This window comes from Ailuropoda melanoleuca, chromosome 2 (genome assembly GCF_002007445.2).
Source record: "Ailuropoda melanoleuca isolate Jingjing chromosome 2, ASM200744v2, whole genome shotgun sequence".
Taxonomy (NCBI): domain Eukaryota; kingdom Metazoa; phylum Chordata; class Mammalia; order Carnivora; family Ursidae; genus Ailuropoda; species Ailuropoda melanoleuca.
In genome coordinates, this window is record NC_048219.1 from 199,004,638 (window position 1) to 199,024,458 (window position 19,821).

Below are 19,821 nucleotides of genomic sequence, written 5' to 3' on the forward strand. Positions count from 1 at the left end.
AGGAAACAAATGCTGAGCAAATCTGGGAACAGTTCATATCCCCTTTCCAGGTATTTCTCCATTGTCGCCAGGGAGCTAGGAATAGTCTAGGATGAAACCACCACCTTCTCTTAAAACTCAAAACAGGAATGACTGTCTCCTCTCCACCCCACCCCAACCTCTCTGCCTCCCAGGATGCCTTTCGATTTTGCTGATCACTCTCCCATTCCAACAACGGACAAGATCAACACATAAAGAGACATGAAAGAGACCAAAATAAATACTGTAAGACGAGACTGCCAGAATCTCAATCTTCACTGATGACTTCAGTTAGCTGGACAGCCACCATCTATTGAGTACTTACCATGGGCAGGACACCATGCCACACATAGTGCCTTAGAGGCTCCTCTGATTTAACCCCAACAGCCTCCCCTCGTCAGCCCTGTAATGACCCCTGTGCCCAGATTAGCAATGGTTTCCTGCTGGGAGACGAGGGCTCAGATCAGATGCACAGGCTTCAAAGCCTCACCTGACAGCTTTGTTGGCTAAGTTTTACAACTGGTGTGGATACTGTATGAATAGAAATAAACTTCAATCATTAAACATACTTCCCTCATCAGTCCAGGATGGCATCTGGCCTCCCACGTGCATCTTAATATATATCTTACTCCATAAAATCCAAAATCTGAAGGCTAGATCCTAGCTCACAGAGAGAAGTCGGTGTGAACCACGCACGTCTGCAGCCTCAGGCCCCATGTCCTAGCCCACAATCCCCCCAGCATGGCTCTGGCTGGCTCACTTGTCGGAAGATGTAACTCGCCAGGGGCTCGTCAAGGCTGGGATGGCGGTCAATGAATGCAAAGAGGTCCAGGCCGGAGCCGTGCTTCTCCATCACAAGCTGAAAGAACGCTTGGTTTTCAAATACATCCAACACCTAGGAAAAGACAAAGTCAGGTCTGGGCCCGCTGACACGCCTTCAGGACAACATATTCAACAACTTTTCACGTGAGTGACGTCAGGGCACCACTAAACAGGAAATGGAACTCCACCTTGATGATATTGGCATGGTCCACCCTGGACAGAATTGCAATCTCTAAAGTAACTTTTCCAAGTTTGGGATCCTCGATCCAACAATCCTCCAAAACCTTCTCCTTCTTAATAAACTTCACCACCACCTACGAGGAAGACAGAGGGGAGACATAATTGCCAGGGTGCCCCTGGCATCCCATTGAACGTGGCGCCCGCTGCTGACTCAGCAGACACAACCCCCACGTGTGCCTGCCCTGAACCCCAGGGACAGGAGAGAAGAAACCCAGGACTGCCCCCCCACCCCCAAACACAGCACGAGGAACAGAGAGGGGCAGTGGCAGCTGGCTGGCAAGGCTGAGAAGGTGGAAGAAGGGCACGGTGGAGGGGCCACGAACTGGGCCAGAGATCTTGGAGCAGGTGCTCCCCATCAACCGTGTCACCCCCATTTCACAGCGGAGGACTGGTGCCCTGACAGAGCAAATGAAAGAGGAGGCCTGGCAACTGGAAAACACAGACCAAAGCCGTCACCCACATCGGCTGGGAGCTAAGGGGAGCCCAGCCAGACCGACGGACACAGGCCAACACAAGAGAAATGCATCGCTGCCTGGGAGGACCGGGAGTGTCACAGGGCGGAGACGCCGTGCATCAGGGAGATGAGCACGGTAAGTCACTCAGCAGAGCGCTTGCTGTTGGGGACAGCCGGGCACGTGGCCAAGGGGCACACGGTGAGCAGGGCCTGCAGGCCAGGTCCGCCCACGCTTCAGCTGGAGACCCCACAAGATGACCCACGAGCCCCGTCTGATGAGCACATCGTCTGCGGGGGGACAGCCAACACACAGCGTGCACTGTGGATCGGGCAAGCAGGGAAGTGGGGCCCGCCGGAGGGGCAGGGGGCAGTGGGAGGGGAGCACGCACGGGCGGGAGGCCCGGCAGGCAGCACGGGGGTGGCAGTGCGGTCGGCCAGCGCAGAGGCAGGAGGGGCAGGGAGCAGCGTCGGCAGCACCCAGTCAGGCCTCACAGTGACCACGAGAAAAAGGTGATGGCTTAGCGCCAGCCATCAACAATGACAAGTGCTCAAATCCTGAAGATCGTGTGAAGAGACGGCCCGTGATTGCACAGGCCAGAGGAGACACGTGAGGGCAGGCAAGAGGATGAGGGAAGCAAAGCCGACATCCTGGCGCCCAGGAGCACAGCCTGGTGGTGAGACGCAGAGGCTGCAGCTGGAGGCAGAGAGCCTGCGGCCCGTCCCACTGCAGGGTTCAGGGAGGTGAGAAGGAAGGCTGCTGCCACGCACTCCAACCCAGCTACAGGGGCTTCAGGGGAAAGTACAGAGCAAGGAAGAAGGGAAAGGGTTAGCAGAACAAGAGGATGAGTTCTCTTAAGGTAAAGAAAGCTTTAAATATTCAGGTCAAAGTCTTACCAAGCATCAAGCAAGAATAAAGAACACATGCACACAGAAATACATCCCGGGGAAATTTCTGAAGTCCAAAGATTAAAAGAATTCAGAAAGAAAAACCATCAGGTTGCTCTTCAAAAGCACGCTAGAGGACACAGAGCCAGGCTCATGCACTAGGAGAGAAAGCGCGCAGGTCGCCATTAACACGTGGGGGAAGCAAACCAGTCAGAACACGTGTAAGGACGCGACATGCGACACCCACACGTCTGTCAGTAACCAGTATTCCAGCAAATGAAAACTAGACACAAGAAAGAAAAGAAACCAGATATGGAAATACTGCAGATTTCAGAAACAACGGGCAAGACTCTCTCACTGAAAACCACAGAATATGCTGAGAGAAACGTCAAGATCTAACTAAGCACTTGGAAAGACACCCAGGTCGTGGATCACCAGAGCCACTTTGTGAACACGGCAGTGCCACTAACTGCCTTGCGGACGGAGACTCCACAACCACGCTCGTCCCCCGACGGTGGCCTCCCCCTCACGGGGCCATGCTCTAACGGGCTGCCTTCCGGAATCATATGTGGGCCTGGTAACACTGAAGTTGGCATCTCTGTGCTCTGAGACGCAAAAAGACTCGTGTTTCCTTTTGAACGAAGAGAAGAGACGAGCCCCTGGCTTCTTCTTCCTCTAGGTCTAGCGGTCTACAGAAACCCCGTAGCCTGTCGGGTTCCTGACTCAACCAAGAACGAGACCCACCTCACGGAGATTAGAAACAGCAACAGAACCTTAAGAATTAAACCCCTATGAACCCGTGACAGCAGGAGCAGCCTGGCCACGGCCTCCGGAAGGCGCCCACCGTGGGCTCAGAAGACGCGCCCTGGAGGTGCCCGGTTCGGTAACAGCCCAACCACCCACGGTCAACCCAATACACTGGAAATATAGCCAAACTGACTTGCAGAAAGTACAAATGTTTGATGAATAAAGCAGACAATTCTTTGACAAGTCTAGCAAAGACAAGAAAGGGTGGACACAAGAATTCGGGCAGCCGAGGGAACACAAACCACCACAGACGAGTGCCGTATGACTGACACACAAGCACGCCGCCGACTCTGCGGGCCTTCTGCGACTTCGACATGAAAAGAAAGGAAGAAAACCGATGCACAAAACAGAAATGAAAAAATATCCCAAGTAAAAATATTAGCAAACCAAATTCAGCAGTGCATTAAAAGAATATTATAACCAAGGGTTTGGTTCTACGGATATAAGTTGATTGGTGTTATCCGTTATATTAATAAAGGAAACGAGACTCTGATCATCTCAACAGATGCTAAAAAGACATCTGATAGAACTCAACACTCATTCCTCCAGAAAAATTTCAGTGAGCTGAAAATAAAATGAAGTACCCCAGCAGAAGGTCTCCATCGAGAACAGAATGGGGGCACCTGGGGGGCTCAGTCAGGGGAGCATCTGCCTTCAGCTCAGATCATGATCCCAGGGTCCTGGGATTGAGTCCCGCATCAGGCTCCCCACTCAGCAGGGAATCTGTTTCTCCACTTCCTCTGCCCCTCCTCCCTGCTTGTGCTCTCTCTCTCTCTCCGCCCCCCTCTCAAATAAATAAATAAAATCTTTAATAATAAAAAAAAAAGAACAGAAAGGAGCTGCAGTGACTGACAATGACCGGCAGGAGAGCCAGTAGCACCCCTGCTCCTGAACACGGCCCTGCGGGTCCCAGAGGCCGGCAGGCTACAGACCACAGAGAAGGAGAGACAGAGCTGGCTTCCCTGCAGGAGAACAGCCACTCACCTAGGACATCGAAGGACCGACTGAAAACATGTTAGAGCCGAGAAGAGTGGCACAGGCATGTGATGTGTTAATGCCAACACACGGATGGTAAAGGCCAGCAGTAAGTGATGAGACCCCACAGTGGCCAAAGGACCCACATGTGCACAGCCCTCCGGAACTCAGCAGGCAGCACGGGGACACCTGGGTAGTGTCACGGTATTTGCAGGGACAAGCAGGGCTGTCACCACGTTGATTCCCTCAAATCACAAAATGCTCAATTACAAATACAATCCCAGCAGGAGTGGGGAGGGCAGCAAGGTCTCAACCTGCCAATCACCCCCCAACAGCAGCCTCTGAGTGAAAGGACGTGGTGTGAAGCCCAGTGCGCCCCTGAAGTGGCGAGCAGGACGGCCGGCCCGGACAGCCCTCCAGAGCCACTGGCCCACGCGGGCTGGACCGTGTGCTCCGTGCTACACAGAGGACTCCTCTGTCACGGCAATCGTGGAGTTGAGATGCAAAGGCACTGAGGCCACAGCTGCATCTGGGCAGGGCCCCGACTACTGAACGTGGCCCAAGAGCCACAGTACCTCCTTGTTGGCTTTCTTGTCCACTGCAGTCCAGACGAAGCCAAAGGCCCCACTGCCCAGCGGGCTCAGCGTGCTGTACTTGTGGGAGTATGCGCCCTCGCAGGCCGCCAGCCCCTCCAGCTCCACAGCCTTGGGGGGCTCCTCAAACCAGGGTTTGCTTCTGAGCATCTGTGGATGAAATGCAAGGACTGAGAGGCTTCACATGACCAAAGGAAAAAAGGGGACAGCAAGCAGACTCGTGTCATTGGTTCCGTCCCGTACCGCACACCACTGCACCCCGCTCCTCCCGTGCCCTGGGGGCTGGGGTGAGAAGTCCTCTCCATTTCCGCCCAAACTGGCACACATGCCAAGACCCTACCCTGCTCGTGGGGCAGACTCAGGTTTAAAATCCCACGTGTGGCTTCAGACTTACCCACAATACCAGCAGGCAGGGTGAAAAAGCCCCAGACGGACCCCCCTCCCATCCCAGAGGAAGCAGAAAGAAAGAGAGAAAGGCCAGGCAGGATCCCTTCCCACACCGTGAGGCGGGTACAAGGCAGGAGCTGAGCGCAGAGCCGCACCTCCCCCACGCTGGATCCAGAAAGCTCGAGCATGGAGTGGCTGGAGCTGGGCAGGCTGGCCAGGAGCAGGCGGGTCCGCGTGGCCGAGTCCTGGTGGCTGTGCAGCAGGTCTTTCACGAGCCAGCAGCAGAACAGGGTCGCGGAGCCCTGGAGCTCCACCCGCTTCACCTCAAACTGCACACCTGGAGCGAGAGGTGAGGTCAGCACGATGGCGTCACGGCAGAGGAGGCACATTCCCCAGAGCTCCCACACGCGGACAGGGGAAAAGCCTGGAAACCTGCATTCAGCGCCACCCCCAACCCTGCTCTGTTCCTGCCCCGGCTGCCAGGAACGTGCACGGCCTCGACCACAACCACACACGTGGACGTCCGTACAAGGCACACTTTCACATGCCTGCAGGCGTGCGTTTGCACAGCCTCCAAGGTATGAGCCAAATAAGTGGGGTTATCTGTTGGGGGCATTTACAGGTGACGGTATGTTCTTTTTGTTGGCATTTTCTAGTATTTCTACAGATAACATATATTACTTGCATAACTTTTGAAGTTTGGGGGAAAGCCTCAGTAACCAACACCCCGAAATCAGTAGTAAGGATACAACTGGCTAACGTGACACAGATCTGGTAAGAAGTGAGGAAAATACAGAGAAAAGGACCACAAAGATAATCAACTCCAAGGGGCAAGTGAAGGGGCCTGATCCTGACGCCCCTTCTGGAGCAGAGTGTACCCGACAGCACAGCAGCCTGAACCCCAAGCAGCACACGAGGGGCTGCCCCGGTGACCACGGTGCTTGCAGTGGCCTCCAAGGAGGGACACAGGGGCAGCTGGGAACTCAGGCTGCACTTTTCCCAGGCACGGGCACTTATAACCCTAATTTTCAAGAGATGACCTATCACTATAGAACCCTAACATCCCTGCCAAAACTATTCAGGAAGGGGGCAGGGGTGGCAGCCCCATTAAACCAGGACAAGGAAGGCCCTGCTGCCGCCAGAGCACGGCGTGGCCAGCCATGCCGTGCTCTGGCGGCAGCCTCCCAGGGGGCTCCAGGGCACAGTCGCCAGGCACATACTCAGCTGCGCTCCGTCCCGGTGGTAGCAGCTGCCGGCGTAGGTCCCCTCCTGGATCTCCTGCTGCACGCGGACGGGCCCAGGTGTCACCAAGCTGTCCCCTCTCACAGGCGTGGAAGTGACCTGGAAACTCAGCCTGGGCTCCTCTGATGGGCACGCATCTACGGGGCCGGCCCCTGACGTGGGAAGGACGCAGGCTGGGCTCTCTCTGCCACTCACTTCATAGTGTTCTGAGGACACCAGACCCGTCTCGGAGGGCTCTGCTTGATCGGGCCCCAGACGGCTCTCGTGAAACTGCCGGGCCTCCCCAAGATCGAAGTAAGTGCCGGTCAGGAGCAACAGTTCTCGGTCATCTAGAACATCTGATCTCCGCCCGTGCAGACCACTCACATCTACATCAGAGCCGGCCAGCGAAGCAGACGGCGACCCCGCAAGCTCGGACGCGGTGCAGGAACAGCTGGAAGAAGTTCGATCTGTCCGTTCATTGAAAAAGAGTTCCTTGAGGTTCCAGGAAAATGAATTCCCATCAGCCTCCTGGGCCTGCACGGCACCCAGGACACCAGGGAGGTCTGTGGCCAGAGCATAGTAGGCTGAGGAGCTGCCCGCACGGCGGCACCGGCCTCTGCTTCCCGGGCCGCACAAGGACACGGGGGCAGAGCCTCGGGGATGCTCCGCTGGGGCCAGCTCAGTGTAAGAGCCACCCCGGGGTCCCATGAGGCTCAACTTGGACAGCTGCTCCTTAATTAAGCAGGTCTGTAGCTCCTCTCGGTCATTCTCCACCGCCACCCACGGCTCATCCAGGGTAGGCGTCGAGAACGGGAGCTGTGCTGTCCCGGGGGGGCTTCCTGACGGCGTGCTGTGCTCACCCCCATATCCAGGACAGGGCATCAGGGGGCCCTCCCCTGCCGGCTGGCCTGTGGCATGGGGCTTGGGCTTGATGGACTCAGCCCGACGGTTTGAATTGCGGGCATTACTCAAGCTTGTCCACTCCTGATACAGGCCGCACATTTCAGTGTGCCTGCTCCTGTCCTCAGATCCTTCACGGGAAGCAGACATCCGTGTGTCCACTGGGTCAGACCCGCTTGCTCCCACGAGGTCCTGTCTGAGGCTCTCTGGGGCTGCAGGTTCCTCCTTCTCCAAGAGAGTACTCAGCTGGTCCTCGGGTGATGACCATTCCTGGGCTGGCGGGCTTCCCTCTGGGATGTCTCGCTGGTCCTCGGGTGATGACCATTCCTGGGCTGGCGGGCTTCCCTCTGGGACGTCTGGCTGGTCCTCGGGTGATGACCATTCCTGGGCTGGCAGGCTTCCCTCTGGGATGTCTGGCTGGTCCTCGGGTGATGACCATTCCTGGGCTGGCGGGCTTCCCTCTGGGACTGTCTACCCTGAGAATTATAACATGGATGATGTAGTTACTTATGGGCCGCAGAAGAATCAAAAGGAGAGGTCCCATGGATCCCCCTCTATTAGAGACAAGGACAAAGCATTTAACACCATAAACTATGACCAATTCACAGATAAATCGTCATTTAGCAATGATCTAGCACAGCTGGATAGCACCGAGCACCCAGGACCACGCGCTCAGGGCTTTGGTCAGCATTCTCATTTCACAGTGAGTGTCAGGGCTCCCCGACAGCTGTGCAGCCGGCCTCGGCCTACCCACAAGGTGACTGGGGGGTTGCAGAAGAAAAGAGATCGTGCGTTCTGTGCACCATGCAATGGTGACATGTGACTGGCTACAAATGCCATCAGAGGTCACAGCCGATGGGAAGAGGCCAGCACAAGAAGAAGGGGCCACGAGGGCAAGGCCTCATGGGGGCGGGGGCTGACTGGGACACAAGCCTACAAGCGTGCTTAGCATGGAGGCCACTGACGTCGAGGCCACCTCAGAGCCGAAGGGCAATCGCAGAGCCCAGGCCCCCAGGTGGAGACTCCCTCCCCTGCAGCGGGCCTGGCCGCAGTGGCCCCACACGACAGAGGCCGCTGAGCTCCTGCCTGGGGTCAGCCCCGGGCCTGATGCCAGTGCCGAGACCAACAGAGCGTGGCTGTGCTCAGCCTCGCTGGGGGCAGAGGTACTGGTGACCAGAGGTTTGTGAAGACGCACATGGGAGAAGGACCCAACACACGGTCAGGCTCAACGCATGCAGAGGACGGAGCTGTGAGCTGGGCCCTGAGCGGCAGCAGCGGTTTTCTGGGGAAACTGAGGGGTGGGACAAGGGCATGTAGAGGTCAGGCAAAAATCATCTATATCTCTCACTATACCTAACTCCATCCATTCACCCCACGCCACGCCAGCAAATGACCAGCCCTGTACCAGCCCCCAGGGGACAACACGTCCTCTGCAAGGTGGGAAGATGAGGCAGAAAGCTCTCACTCCCCTTTCTAAGCAGTACAGCCACCCCCTCAGAGGTGGGCACGTGGAGTCAGGCCCCAGGGCAGGGTAAGACAATGCCTTCAATGCGGGTGTGTGGGGTCAGGCCAAGGGCGACACTGCCCCTGCATCCCATTCCCACATCTCCCCAGCAGCCAGGTGTCACAGTGTCACTAAATTCTGGCCACGGTAAAGAGAAGAAGCGATAAGTAGGCTTCTGGGAAAGACTTTGAGTACAGGGGAGGGTCCTCTCCTCCCACCTCCTCCCTGCTACTCAACTGCCCAAGCAGAGGCGCCATGGGGACCTGAGACCCCCACCAGCTTGTCTCAGGGGTGCTTCACTCAAGGTCACAACACCTGACCTACAATCTAACAATCCATTTGGCTTCATTACCAACTGGCTACAAACAGTAAGGCTCGTGGGAGAACCGGGGAAGAACTGGGAGCCAGCGCTACCCCAGCCCCCTGGACACAAGACACTCCCTACGTCCTGCTTCTGACCTGCCTTCCCACCTCCCAGTCCCACTAGGTGTACTGAGGCAGCTCCCCTGCTGCTAAAGTACACGTCTCAGGGACGAGCCTTCAAGTCTTCCGCGATGTCGGCTGAGGGAGTGATGAGTGAGCGAGGGAGAGAGTGAGGGAATGAGCATGGGACTGAAAGAATGAATGAGGGAGGGAGGGAGTGAAGGAAGAAGTGAATGAACGAGTACATGAGTGAGTGAGTGAGCCCGTGAGCGAACATGCGAGTGTGACTGAATGAGGGAGTGAATGAATGCGGGAGTGATTGCGCGCTGACGGGGGAGCCCCAGGACCGGGGCCTCTGACAGACACGGGAGCAGGTGCGAGAACTTGAGCTTACCGCGCCCCGTTGGAGAGGAAGGGGGAATCCGCTCATCTGGTGGGACTTCCTGTTGCACAACCTCGTCCCAGCAAGTACACCACAGGGCACAGAGCGGCGGTCGGGGCGCAGCACACAGGAGCCCCCACCAGGACCCCCAGCCCCATGCCTTGCAGCAGTGAGCACCCTTGGGGCAGGGGGCAGGACCCCCCTCCTCCGCAGACAGGCATGCAGCACAGAGAGCTCACGCCATGGGGAAGGAGCGGCAAGCCAGGGAGTCTACGCGAATGGCAGGAAAGCACCGTAACGCCTGTCAGCAGGCAAACATCCACATAAAGCCGTAAGCCACACGCTGGAGAGGAGGTGACGCACGCACATTCAGGACAGCGCGCACGGTGTGATCCTACGTGTGCTACAGGAGCAAAAGCAGCTGCCCACAAGCGCACACGGACGTGCAGGATGCACCCTTTGATTTGGGGGGCAGGGGAGCAGGGACACGGTCAGGCAGGGCACCACGGCTGGCGGGGGCAGAGGGAGCCAAGCTCGGGGACTTTCGCTTTTTACCATCACTCTGCTGTACTTAAAAAAAACCACATATCCAGGTATTGTATATTTTTTAAATAATTTCAAGGAAACTGAAAAACATAACAATGTGGATAAATCTTACAAACAAAACAATGAGCAAAAGGAACCAGAAATAAGGAACCGCCTAGGTCAAGTTCAAGGACAGGTACCTCTGACCTCCGTCCTACCCCAGGGCAGCGAGGGCGCAAGTAAAAAGGACCATGGGTGGCAGGTTAGTGTGAGCTGGGCATCAGAGATTTTTAAAAAAGAAAACTAGTTGAAAACCACCAAAATGCTGCGTACAACGGGCTACGATACCCAACCAGGGATAAGCAATGAGCTTCCATTCCTGCTCCCCTATACTTTCCACATTTTCTAACGTGAGCTTGCCCCACTCTCGACAGAATGCTTTGTGATTCAAAAATACACAAAGAGAACAGATAGAAATGATTTTTAAAATGAGAACATTAGGCTTCTGTCAGTTTCGGGAACCTACCTACACGTTTCCTCATCTACGGACTGGGACTGTCCCCGGGCGGCTGCCGCGGCGCCCAGTGGCGTTCAACGGCTGTGAGCTATGAGCGCCACCACTAGGGGCTCCTTCGCTGCCCCCCGCCGGCCTTTAGCTTCAGCACCCCATGCCTCCCACAGAGGACTTACCCTGGGGTGGGCAGACCCAGGAGGGAAGAAGGGAGGCGGCCTCCAGCGTCTGCTTGGGCCTGTGTGCCGGCGAAGTCTTCTTGGCTTCCCACTGGCTCTAGGGTCTCCCCTCGTGGCAAAACGTGGTCTCCAACAAGTGCGCTGTTAGCCCTTGGATCTAGCGGCAACAGAAGAGACTGTTCCCATCCGTAGCGCACAAGCTGAACGAGTCTCCTCCCCTACCCATGACTCGTGAGCAATGACCTTAGCAACTCCAGCAAGCCCATGTCCGCGGCGTGTCCCAGACCAACTGCCTCTCGCCACCCTGCAGTGAGCTGTCGGGCCGGCGGCCCCTGGTCCCCCTGCTGCTGTGTCCTGGGCCCTGCCCTCAGCATCCCACCAACACCAGAGCTGGAGCAGTCCCTTTGTCTCCCATGAGCTCCAGGTAAAAACCACAGTCCCTGCCGTGACTCCCACGGGCCTGGACCTAGCTCCTGCTGCTCTCCCCAGGGGCCTCTGGGGCAGAGCCCTCTGGTCTCCCTGTCACACCTGGAACTCCTCCCTGTCCCTGGAATGCCACTCCTGCCTGCTCTGGTGCTTCACTAAAAGTCACCTTAACAAGGGGCCCTCCCAGGCCCTCCCACATCCTCCCCCTGCTCTGCTCTTCCTCCTGAGAGCTGGTCACCTATACTTCCAGCCCGTCCCTGTGTGTCTCGGGGTCCTGGAACAGGCCCATGTTGGGCTTTCTCCTCAGCGGAGAGTCAGCTTGTCTCTCTGCCCCTCCCCCAGCTCATGCGCGTGCACTCCCTCTCTCTCAAATAAATGAAATCTTTGGGGAAATAATTAATTAATTTAATGAAATGTTGCAATCTAACCTCTAATGCCCCAAAAGCAACCCATGGAGCATGGCCACCCTCCCAGCCTTGGGTGTGGGGCCCGGTGCCGAACAAATCTCCCACAGAGCCCAGGAAACTGAGCACTGTCCAGTTACAGATCAGACCCCGCATGGCCCCGCTTCCCCCTCGGGGACTGTGTTACACCCACATGTGTTCATTCAAACAGCAAGTCCATCCTGCAGTGACAGCATGTAAGCCACGTGTTCCAAGGGTGCCCTGAGCCTGCCCCGTGCGGTGGCATCCCAGCAGCACCACCCTCCGACAGGGTCACGGGAGAGCGCCCTGGAGACACGCGATCGCCTGGTGCACCCAGTGGCCCTGTTTCACTTCCTCCAGCCCCTCCCACGGGGACCGCACCCTGTCAGCCTGGCTGGACGTGCAGCAAAGGCACAGCCCAGGGAGTGGGCACTGGCAGAGAGGGGGCCCACAAGCTGGGAGCGCTCCCGAGGCAGAACCAGGGAGCAGCTCCTCCTGGTTCCTTATCCACGGAAACGTGAGCACCAAGGGGGCTACCAGGAGGCCCCAGTGCCTTCCCAGGAGCACAGGCACGGGGTCTGCAGTCCTATGCTCCCAGGTGCCCCAAAGCCACAGTGGGACCCTTCAGGGCAGGAGCCATGTGCCCACACTGTCCCCTACGATGTTCGCGTCGTGGGGACTTGAAGCACCACAAAATGCTCAATTAAAAGTACAGGGGCTAATCATGACTAGCAAATGTGGCTAGGACTACTTAACTTAGGGGTCACTCTGATGGGCTCCGCACAGCTACACAGATCTACCATGCAAAGACTGCCCATAAGCTATTTCTGTCCTAGATCCGGTACATGGTGACGAGAAATCCCCCGGGACCCTCTCTATGCTTGCCTATGTGTCCCATCCCCTGGGAACACGAAGGCCCACAAGGGACAGAGGACATCCAACCCACGACAGCCCAGCAGCGACTCGCTTCCGTTCTCCACCCCGCCCAGCACACCCGGGTCCTGAGCCCTCCCCACCTCCCTTGGAGGCATGGAACTGTGCACCTGTGAGTGGGAGGCTGGGCTTACCCGTGGCTGTGCCAGCCAGGTTCCGGCCCTGCTGGGGGCCCACACTTGTCTTCCCAGGCCCACTCTGGTTGCCAATATCCAAGCAGTCGGCCAGGTTGGGCAGCGGTAAAGAACTGTCACGCGCAAGGCCCATGTAGTGGAAGAAGCTGGGGATCAGGAAAGTGATATTCTAGAAAGCAAAAGTGACACTTCAGAACCTGGACCACGGACCATCCGCCCATCTAATCTGGGGAGAGAATGAAAACAATATGAGCAAGTCTCTGGACAAGGTTCGGAAAGACTCCAGGTTGTATTCCTTTTCACCACAAACCCCCTTTGACACCCAACATGGAATTCATGATTTTTTCCTCCTTCTTCTTATGAAAAAGACAAAATCAACAACTCCGAAGCTAGTTACACCAGCACCTCTGTGTCTTCCAAGCAGATGTCAGGCCTTTGCCCCATGTTGCCCTGACACCTGAAAGCCACATTTGCAAACTCCACCTCACGTGGCTGGCAGGGAGTGACAGGGGCCCAGCATAAGGACAAAAGGACCTTGGGTGCATGAAATTGGCCCCTGGGGTCCAGCAGGTGCCTTCGTTGTGCTGGCTATGGCCTCAGCACTAGGGTCTCAGGCTCAAAGCTGCAAGGACACAGGCTTTCTCTGAACCCACATCAACCCCTGCTCCCAGACGGGTGCCCACAGCCGTGTGAATCCGGAACACAGTCTAACCTCAGAGGCAGGGTGCCTCCACCCCACACACACTCCCTAACAGGACCAAATGCCCTCAACATTCCTGCAGGAATCACCTGTCCAAATATCATACTAAGTGCGTTTTCGTTAACTTCAATCAAACTGAGTTTGCCTTCAGTTAACTAAATTCTAGCTTACTTGCTCCTTAACATTCCTTTTTTTTTTTTTTTAAGATTTTATTTATTTATTTGAGGGAGAGAGAGAGCACGAGTGGGGGAAGGGTCAGAGGGAGAAGCAGACTCCTTGCTGAGCAGGGAGCCCGATGCGGGACTCGATCCTGGGACTCCAGGATCATGACCTGAGCCGAAGGCAGTCGCTTAACCAACTGAGCCACCCAGGCGCCCCATTCTCCTTAACATTTCTATTAGAAGACACAGAGGGACCCGTTTTTGGAGCCTCAAAAGAGGTTAAACCTCTGGCTGACTGTCACTGGGTCTGGGGTCAGCCCCACTGAGAATGACAAGAGGGGACTCCCTCCCACCATTTGCAGAACTCCTGGAGAACAAGGTCTTTAGGGAAAGGCTGCAGCTTCCAAGGCTCCAGGCCAGCCAGGCGCACAGACACTGGGACCGCTGGACATCAAAATCGATGCACCACTAGGAGGAGCCTCTCCTTCCCCCGTGACCCTCCTGCCATTGAGCAGGGGGCCTGTGTCCCTGTCCCAGGACCCAGGAGGACTCTGGAACCATCTGAGGAAGAGCATGCCACAGCTGCCTGAGATGCTCAACTGCCCTTGGAGCTCAGCCATCAAGTGACACCAGCCACTGTCCCAGCCAGCCAGACCCATGAGCAGACGTGCCTTGGGAGGACACCAGCCCAGCTGATTCTACATGGAGCAGAATGAGCCATCCTGCTAAGCTCGGCCCAAACAGCCAGTTTGTGATCTAAATACAAGATGGTCATGTCCGAGGCCCCAAGCTTCTGGTGGTCTGCAGCAACAGACACGGCTCAGCACAGTGCCAGATGAAAACGGGGCAGTGGGCATCCCTGACAGGCCTGGCTCTCCCTGTGCAGAGACCTCCACCCCATGTGCAAGAAACTCAGAGAAAGCTCAAGCCAAGGAAGACGTTTATAGAGACAACTTCCTCTGACCCTGACCGCACGACAGGCCGCCCAGGATGGTGCCCAGGACAGAGGACGTATGGACAAGCCCCGACCTCTGGGTGCACAGCTGTGACATACACCCTCGTCCAATAACTTTGACCAGACCTCGTTCAGGACAGGGTTCGAGGAAACAGCCCCTCCCTCTCCTGGGACAGCACATGGGGACAAGGCTCTGGAGATGGTCCCGGAGGTCACTGAGCGCTCAGCGTGGGGTCCAGAGAAATGAGAGCCGCTTGGGAGAACAGTGCCCAGCAGGTCCCAGGGAAAGCCAGTGGGCCAGGCCAGCGGACATGGACGTACAAGGCCTATGACAACCACACGTCCTCACTGTGAAAATGGACCGGTCCCCTGCAGGGGAGCGCAGGCTGGTCACCCAGGGAGGGCCCACCTTGCCCAGGAGCTCCGTCTTCCCGTAACCAAACAGCATCAGCGCAAAGCTGTGGTTGATGCCGTAGATGGTCCCGTCGGGCAGGAGGGTGATGAGGCCGCTGATGGTGGAGAACACCCAGACGGATGCCGAGTAACCCCACTCGGAGACTGCGCTGCTGTCTTCCACCATCTCGCTACTGGACTCAGACTTCAGTTTTAAGCTCAGAGGGAAGGTGGTGCCATCTCTGGCTCTCCCAACAGACCTCTGAATCTTGAGATTCTGAAAGAAACACACACCACAGAGCTGGCAGCAGCATCTCATGTGGTCCAAACTTTGAGTCCTTGCAGCTTTAGACTTGAACCCGTCCACACATCATGGGGAGCAAGCCCAGAACACCTCAACCCCTACACTGTTCCAATCTTCCTGCACCCCACCTCTGCCCCAAGGAAAGCAGAGCCCTGACCAGGAGCTGTGTCTGGGGGCAAGGGCACCACAGTCTAGCAGCTGCCCCCCACTCCAGAAAGGCCTGAGGGCAGCAGATACCAGGGCAACCAAGAAACGCACAAGGACTGGACTCACGTCTGCGCCAACCCCACAGGGAGGGAGGGCCGGCAGGTTTCTCCCCACTCTCTGCCTCGGACCACCAGGAACCCCAGGGTCCCACCTCCACAGATGGCCCCCACTGCTCACTCTGTCCTCTGTCCTCCAGCCTGAGGGCCAGCTGCTTCCTGCTGTTGCAGACTGTCCTCCATCTGTACTTCTCAGCACCTCTATCATCCACAAAACCACATCCTTGCCCTGTTTCCCTGCCTTAAACACTCGGAATGTATCCAGTTTCAAGTAAATCTTGACCAAAGCCGCATCTTAACCAAAGGCCTTGGGAGTGTGCTCCATTTGGGTTTCGAGATGGCCCACCAGCCCAGGGTTGTGTGTCTATCCCCTCACCCAACTCCACCTGCCCCTTTTAGGGTCAACCCTCGGAGAAAGGAGATCTGATGGGGCCCGTGTTGTGGGCGTGGCCCTGAAAGCAGGGGGGCTTCCACTCCCCCAGCGCTGCGCCCCAAGCAGGGGCAGAACTCGGAGACACCAGGCTCCCCACACCAAGGCTGCAGGCGAGGCCCCAGGTCCCAGAGGGCCCTACAAGGAACAAGGGGTGCAGCACCAGTCTCTGCTTGCTGCTGGGGTGTCGGGGGCCCCCGCTGGAGGCTATCACAAATGTGCTGCTGAGAACGCGCTCACGCGTGCCTTCTGGCACACACTTCTCTCCGAGGGGTGGGTCTGAGGTTTGCCTGTGTTCGCAAGAAGCAGATGCTGCCACACAGGCTCCCAACGTGGCTGTGCCCACGGACGCTCCCACCAGCTTGGGGACAGAAAAAAGGACACAGAGACAATAAGGACTGGGGGTGGCGTGAGGGCTCCAATTGAGCTGGAAGCTTGAGAACAGCGGCAAACCAGCTCACAGGGTTCAGCTCTTAACCTGACTGGCCAGAGAGCCCGGGAATGCCCACGGACATGCCCAAAGCATCTCGGATTTCTTGCAGCAGCAGAGGGGACGTTAGGCAAAAATCAAGCGTCCAGGCAGACACTGCAGATCACTGGGGTGTGACATCAGTTGACTTCACCGCAATGAGGGTCATTTGTGTGAAGGACGCATACTAGTAGGAAATGGGGCACCTGGAAACTGGGAGGATTCAGTCAGTAACAGAACCCCCCCCCCACCGACCCCAAGCCTTCACTGTCCCCAGAGCTGCTGTCCCCGCCCCACCTACCTGTCACCCTGCCCTCAGCCGGTTCTCCCTGCTCCAGACCCCCAGACCTCTCAGTCAAGACAGACCCCAGCAGGCAATTCCCACTCCAGGCTCCAGCGGGAGGACCGAGGAGACAGGTAGCCAGTCGGAGGGCCGCACAGACTCTGACCCTCGGTTAAGGCCTCGGAGCCCAGAGAGCAGTCAGGGGACCCAGTGCCACTGTGCACACACGCAGGACACTCCTGCTGTCAGAATTACCAGCCTGCATCCCCAGGCCATGGCTCCTGGTCTAAGAATTCCATGGAGTAAACCGGCTCCAGTGGCCACATGGCCCCAGGTACAGCTGCAAGGTGTGGCGGTCAGGGGTTCGCAGGATCCTACCTGTGGGACAGGCTCACCGGGGGGAGGGAGCTGCACGGAAGGGATCAGGTCTGTGATGTGCTGCCCGAGCACCTCCTCCCCAGACGCGTACCCGTGCAGGAGAGCAAACAGGCTGTCACAGGATGTTACGGTGCCCTTGGAGGAAAAACCAGCATTTTTAAGCATTACGTTTAAAATTTCTGGCATTTCAGCTTCAAACATCACTGAACGCCAAGCCTCAGGTTGAAAGCAAGACCATTAGCAGCGTTCCTATGGCAGAAGAGCAAGGCAGGGGGCAAGAACATTCCTCAGGTCCTCATTTCTCCTGCTGCTGGAAGCACCCAAATTGTTGACCTCCGGACGCATTCTGCAGAAGCCCAGCACAGCCAGCCCAGGCACAGCTCGCATTCGAGCGCTGCATGCCGGCCACCATTCGAACGGCTCTGCACGACCACCTCACTGATAGGCTGAGACAATCGCAGGAGCGGTCCCAAGTACATCCCCATTCTACAGACAAGGAGACCGAGGCCCAAGGGCACACACAGATGAGGGGCACCGCGGGGGCCGACCTTCCATGAGCCCCAGGGGCACACAGCGGGCCACAGAGGGGGCTGAGGCCGGGAGAGGCGGCACACACATAGTAAGCTGCACGCAGCTGGGACGCAGATGGCACACTCACATCGCTCTGGAAAGCGACCCAGGCCGACACACGCTCCACAGGCTCCAGCACGACCACGCAGCACAGGCTGTGGTCCTGCTTCACCTTCTTCATCCACACGGAAACCGGGATCTTCTCCCCACTGCGGCTCACGACGTCCACCTGCGGAAACGCACAGCCTTTCCCCCGGCCCTCCCTAGACCCCAGGCCCGGGGGCGCCTGTGACTTCTGCTCCCCTGCCTCACATCCGAGCCCAAGCACACGCACAGCTTCCGACACAGAACCTTAGTCCCTGAGTGGACACTCTCAGAAGAGAGGCTTTTCTCATCGGCTTCATTGCAAGAGAGCAGGAGGAGGGCCACCTGTGTCATTTCGTCAGGAAACAGACACCAATACGTGCTGAATAGTCTGTTTTCTTCTGCACAATCGTCAGCCCCGTGGACAGTCCCCAGGACAGAGCAGTGGACCACATCTAACAACCTTCAGGGCCTGGGCTGAGGGCTCAGCATCTCACATGCAGTTTAACCCGTCAACATCCCAGCTGACCCATCATACAGGGAGGACCGAAGCCCCAGGGAGACATTTGCAGGCCTGGCAGCCCCGCCAACGAGCACCAAACAAACAGAACTGGAGAGTCAGGGGTGCAGACAGTAAGATCATTGCACTCCCCGCGGCATCCTGCCAGTTTGCAAAGCGCCAACCGAGCTTCCGCCCTTGTCAGGCGGGACCACCCCTCATGCCAGGCCCGCGGCACCCTCCTTCTGCTCCTATGACACTCTGCCCACCACCCCAGCTGCTCCCCACACCAGCAATGAGGGAGGACGGCGACCATGGTGACCAGTGACCGGCCGTGTTTGTGGTGGCCCCCAGCGGCACAGCCCAGGGAAGACACACTCACCACTGTGCCGAACACGACAGCGGCATGGCCGTCAGCCTCCACGTGCTCTTCGCTGAGGGCCTTCACCACGTCGGAATCGGGCTTCAGGAAGAACTGCGTGAGCTTCTGGCCAATTAGGTCATGGCTGCTGTGCCCCAGGAGCTGGCAAGCCTTGTCGTTGGCAACCAGGATCTGGGGGTCGCAGAGAGGAGAGAACACGAGCATCACCGGCAGCTCCTCCAACACTAACCTAGAGACCCGTCCTCCGCCCGCGTCCTGCAGCTGGTGGGCTCACAGCAGCGACGCCCTTGGCTCTTCCAGGTCTCACCCACGGGGAAACGAGACACGCCAGCACCACAACTGAACCCGCGTTTCCTTCACCCGCCAGGACGGGCACACCATGCCACCAGGACCACGTGGAAGAGGTGGGGACTGGCACCACACTCCCTGCCCACCTGGCGATCTCAATTATTTGTATGTAGATGCCCGTGATGCCAGCACGGTCACCTCAGACTGCTCTCCGTGTCGTGGAGCCGTCGCCTTAGTGAGTACAAGGGAGTCACGTGGGTCATCCCTGCCCTTGACTCTCCACCTTGACGAGAGGATTCAATTTGTTTTGATTGATTCATATTCAGGTCTCTTGCTACTACGTAGGGGGAACCAGACGCTTCTCTAAATGCACTTACCACACACAAATCCCTCTGTTTGAGGTTACAGGTTAAAGGCAAGACCACACACTCACAGCAGGGTCACAAACCAAAGCCAATACCTCTGTGGTCCTGGCATCCACGGTGAACACAGCCTTGTTCGGGTTGCACACAGGGGTCGGCAGCAGGGGCGTGGACCACCCCAAGGACAAGCCCCGCAGCAGGGAGCAGCAGGACATGCTGCCCAGGGACCCAGCCAGTTCCGTCTGCTCCGGTGCCACCAGGCAGTGCAGTTTGCTGGTGCAAATATTCTGGGCAGCCAGGGACGACAGGCAGTAGGTGTTCCATCTGTCTTCTGGAAGGAAAAGGAAAAGGAGCTTTAGACCTCACAAGGCTACCAAGAGTGAGCTTCTCAAACACACCAAAGCACACAGCCCCTGCCTTCAACTCCTGCAAAAGGATCCAAGGGTCACATCACCCTGCAGGGTTCAACCTTCACACTCCAATGTCCGACTGAACAGCCCCGCGTCCAACTAAACACGCCCCAGGTGCTGTCCGGCCACAGATCCACGTCCTA

General features: G+C 57.2%; 1 protein-coding gene across 1 annotated transcript in view; it reads right to left on the reverse strand.

Annotated features, from left to right (window-relative positions):
* Positions 1 to 19,821, reverse strand: part of PASK (PAS domain containing serine/threonine kinase) — a 37,473-nt gene that overhangs the window by 6,870 nt on the left and 10,782 nt on the right. Inside the window, exons 3-15 of the mRNA XM_034655579.1 lie at positions 19,367 to 19,599; positions 18,619 to 18,789; positions 17,742 to 17,882; positions 17,084 to 17,218; positions 14,973 to 15,233; positions 12,748 to 12,916; positions 10,830 to 10,986; positions 7,774 to 7,781; positions 6,402 to 7,604; positions 5,337 to 5,518; positions 4,777 to 4,944; positions 1,029 to 1,154; positions 779 to 913 (exon numbers count right to left, since the gene is read on the reverse strand). Of these exons, the coding sequence (XP_034511470.1) occupies positions 779 to 913; positions 1,029 to 1,154; positions 4,777 to 4,944; positions 5,337 to 5,518; positions 6,402 to 7,604; positions 7,774 to 7,781; positions 10,830 to 10,986; positions 12,748 to 12,916; positions 14,973 to 15,233; positions 17,084 to 17,218; positions 17,742 to 17,882; positions 18,619 to 18,789; positions 19,367 to 19,599 (3,089 nt within the window). The remainder of the gene's footprint in view (positions 1 to 778; positions 914 to 1,028; positions 1,155 to 4,776; positions 4,945 to 5,336; positions 5,519 to 6,401; positions 7,605 to 7,773; positions 7,782 to 10,829; positions 10,987 to 12,747; positions 12,917 to 14,972; positions 15,234 to 17,083; positions 17,219 to 17,741; positions 17,883 to 18,618; positions 18,790 to 19,366; positions 19,600 to 19,821) is intronic.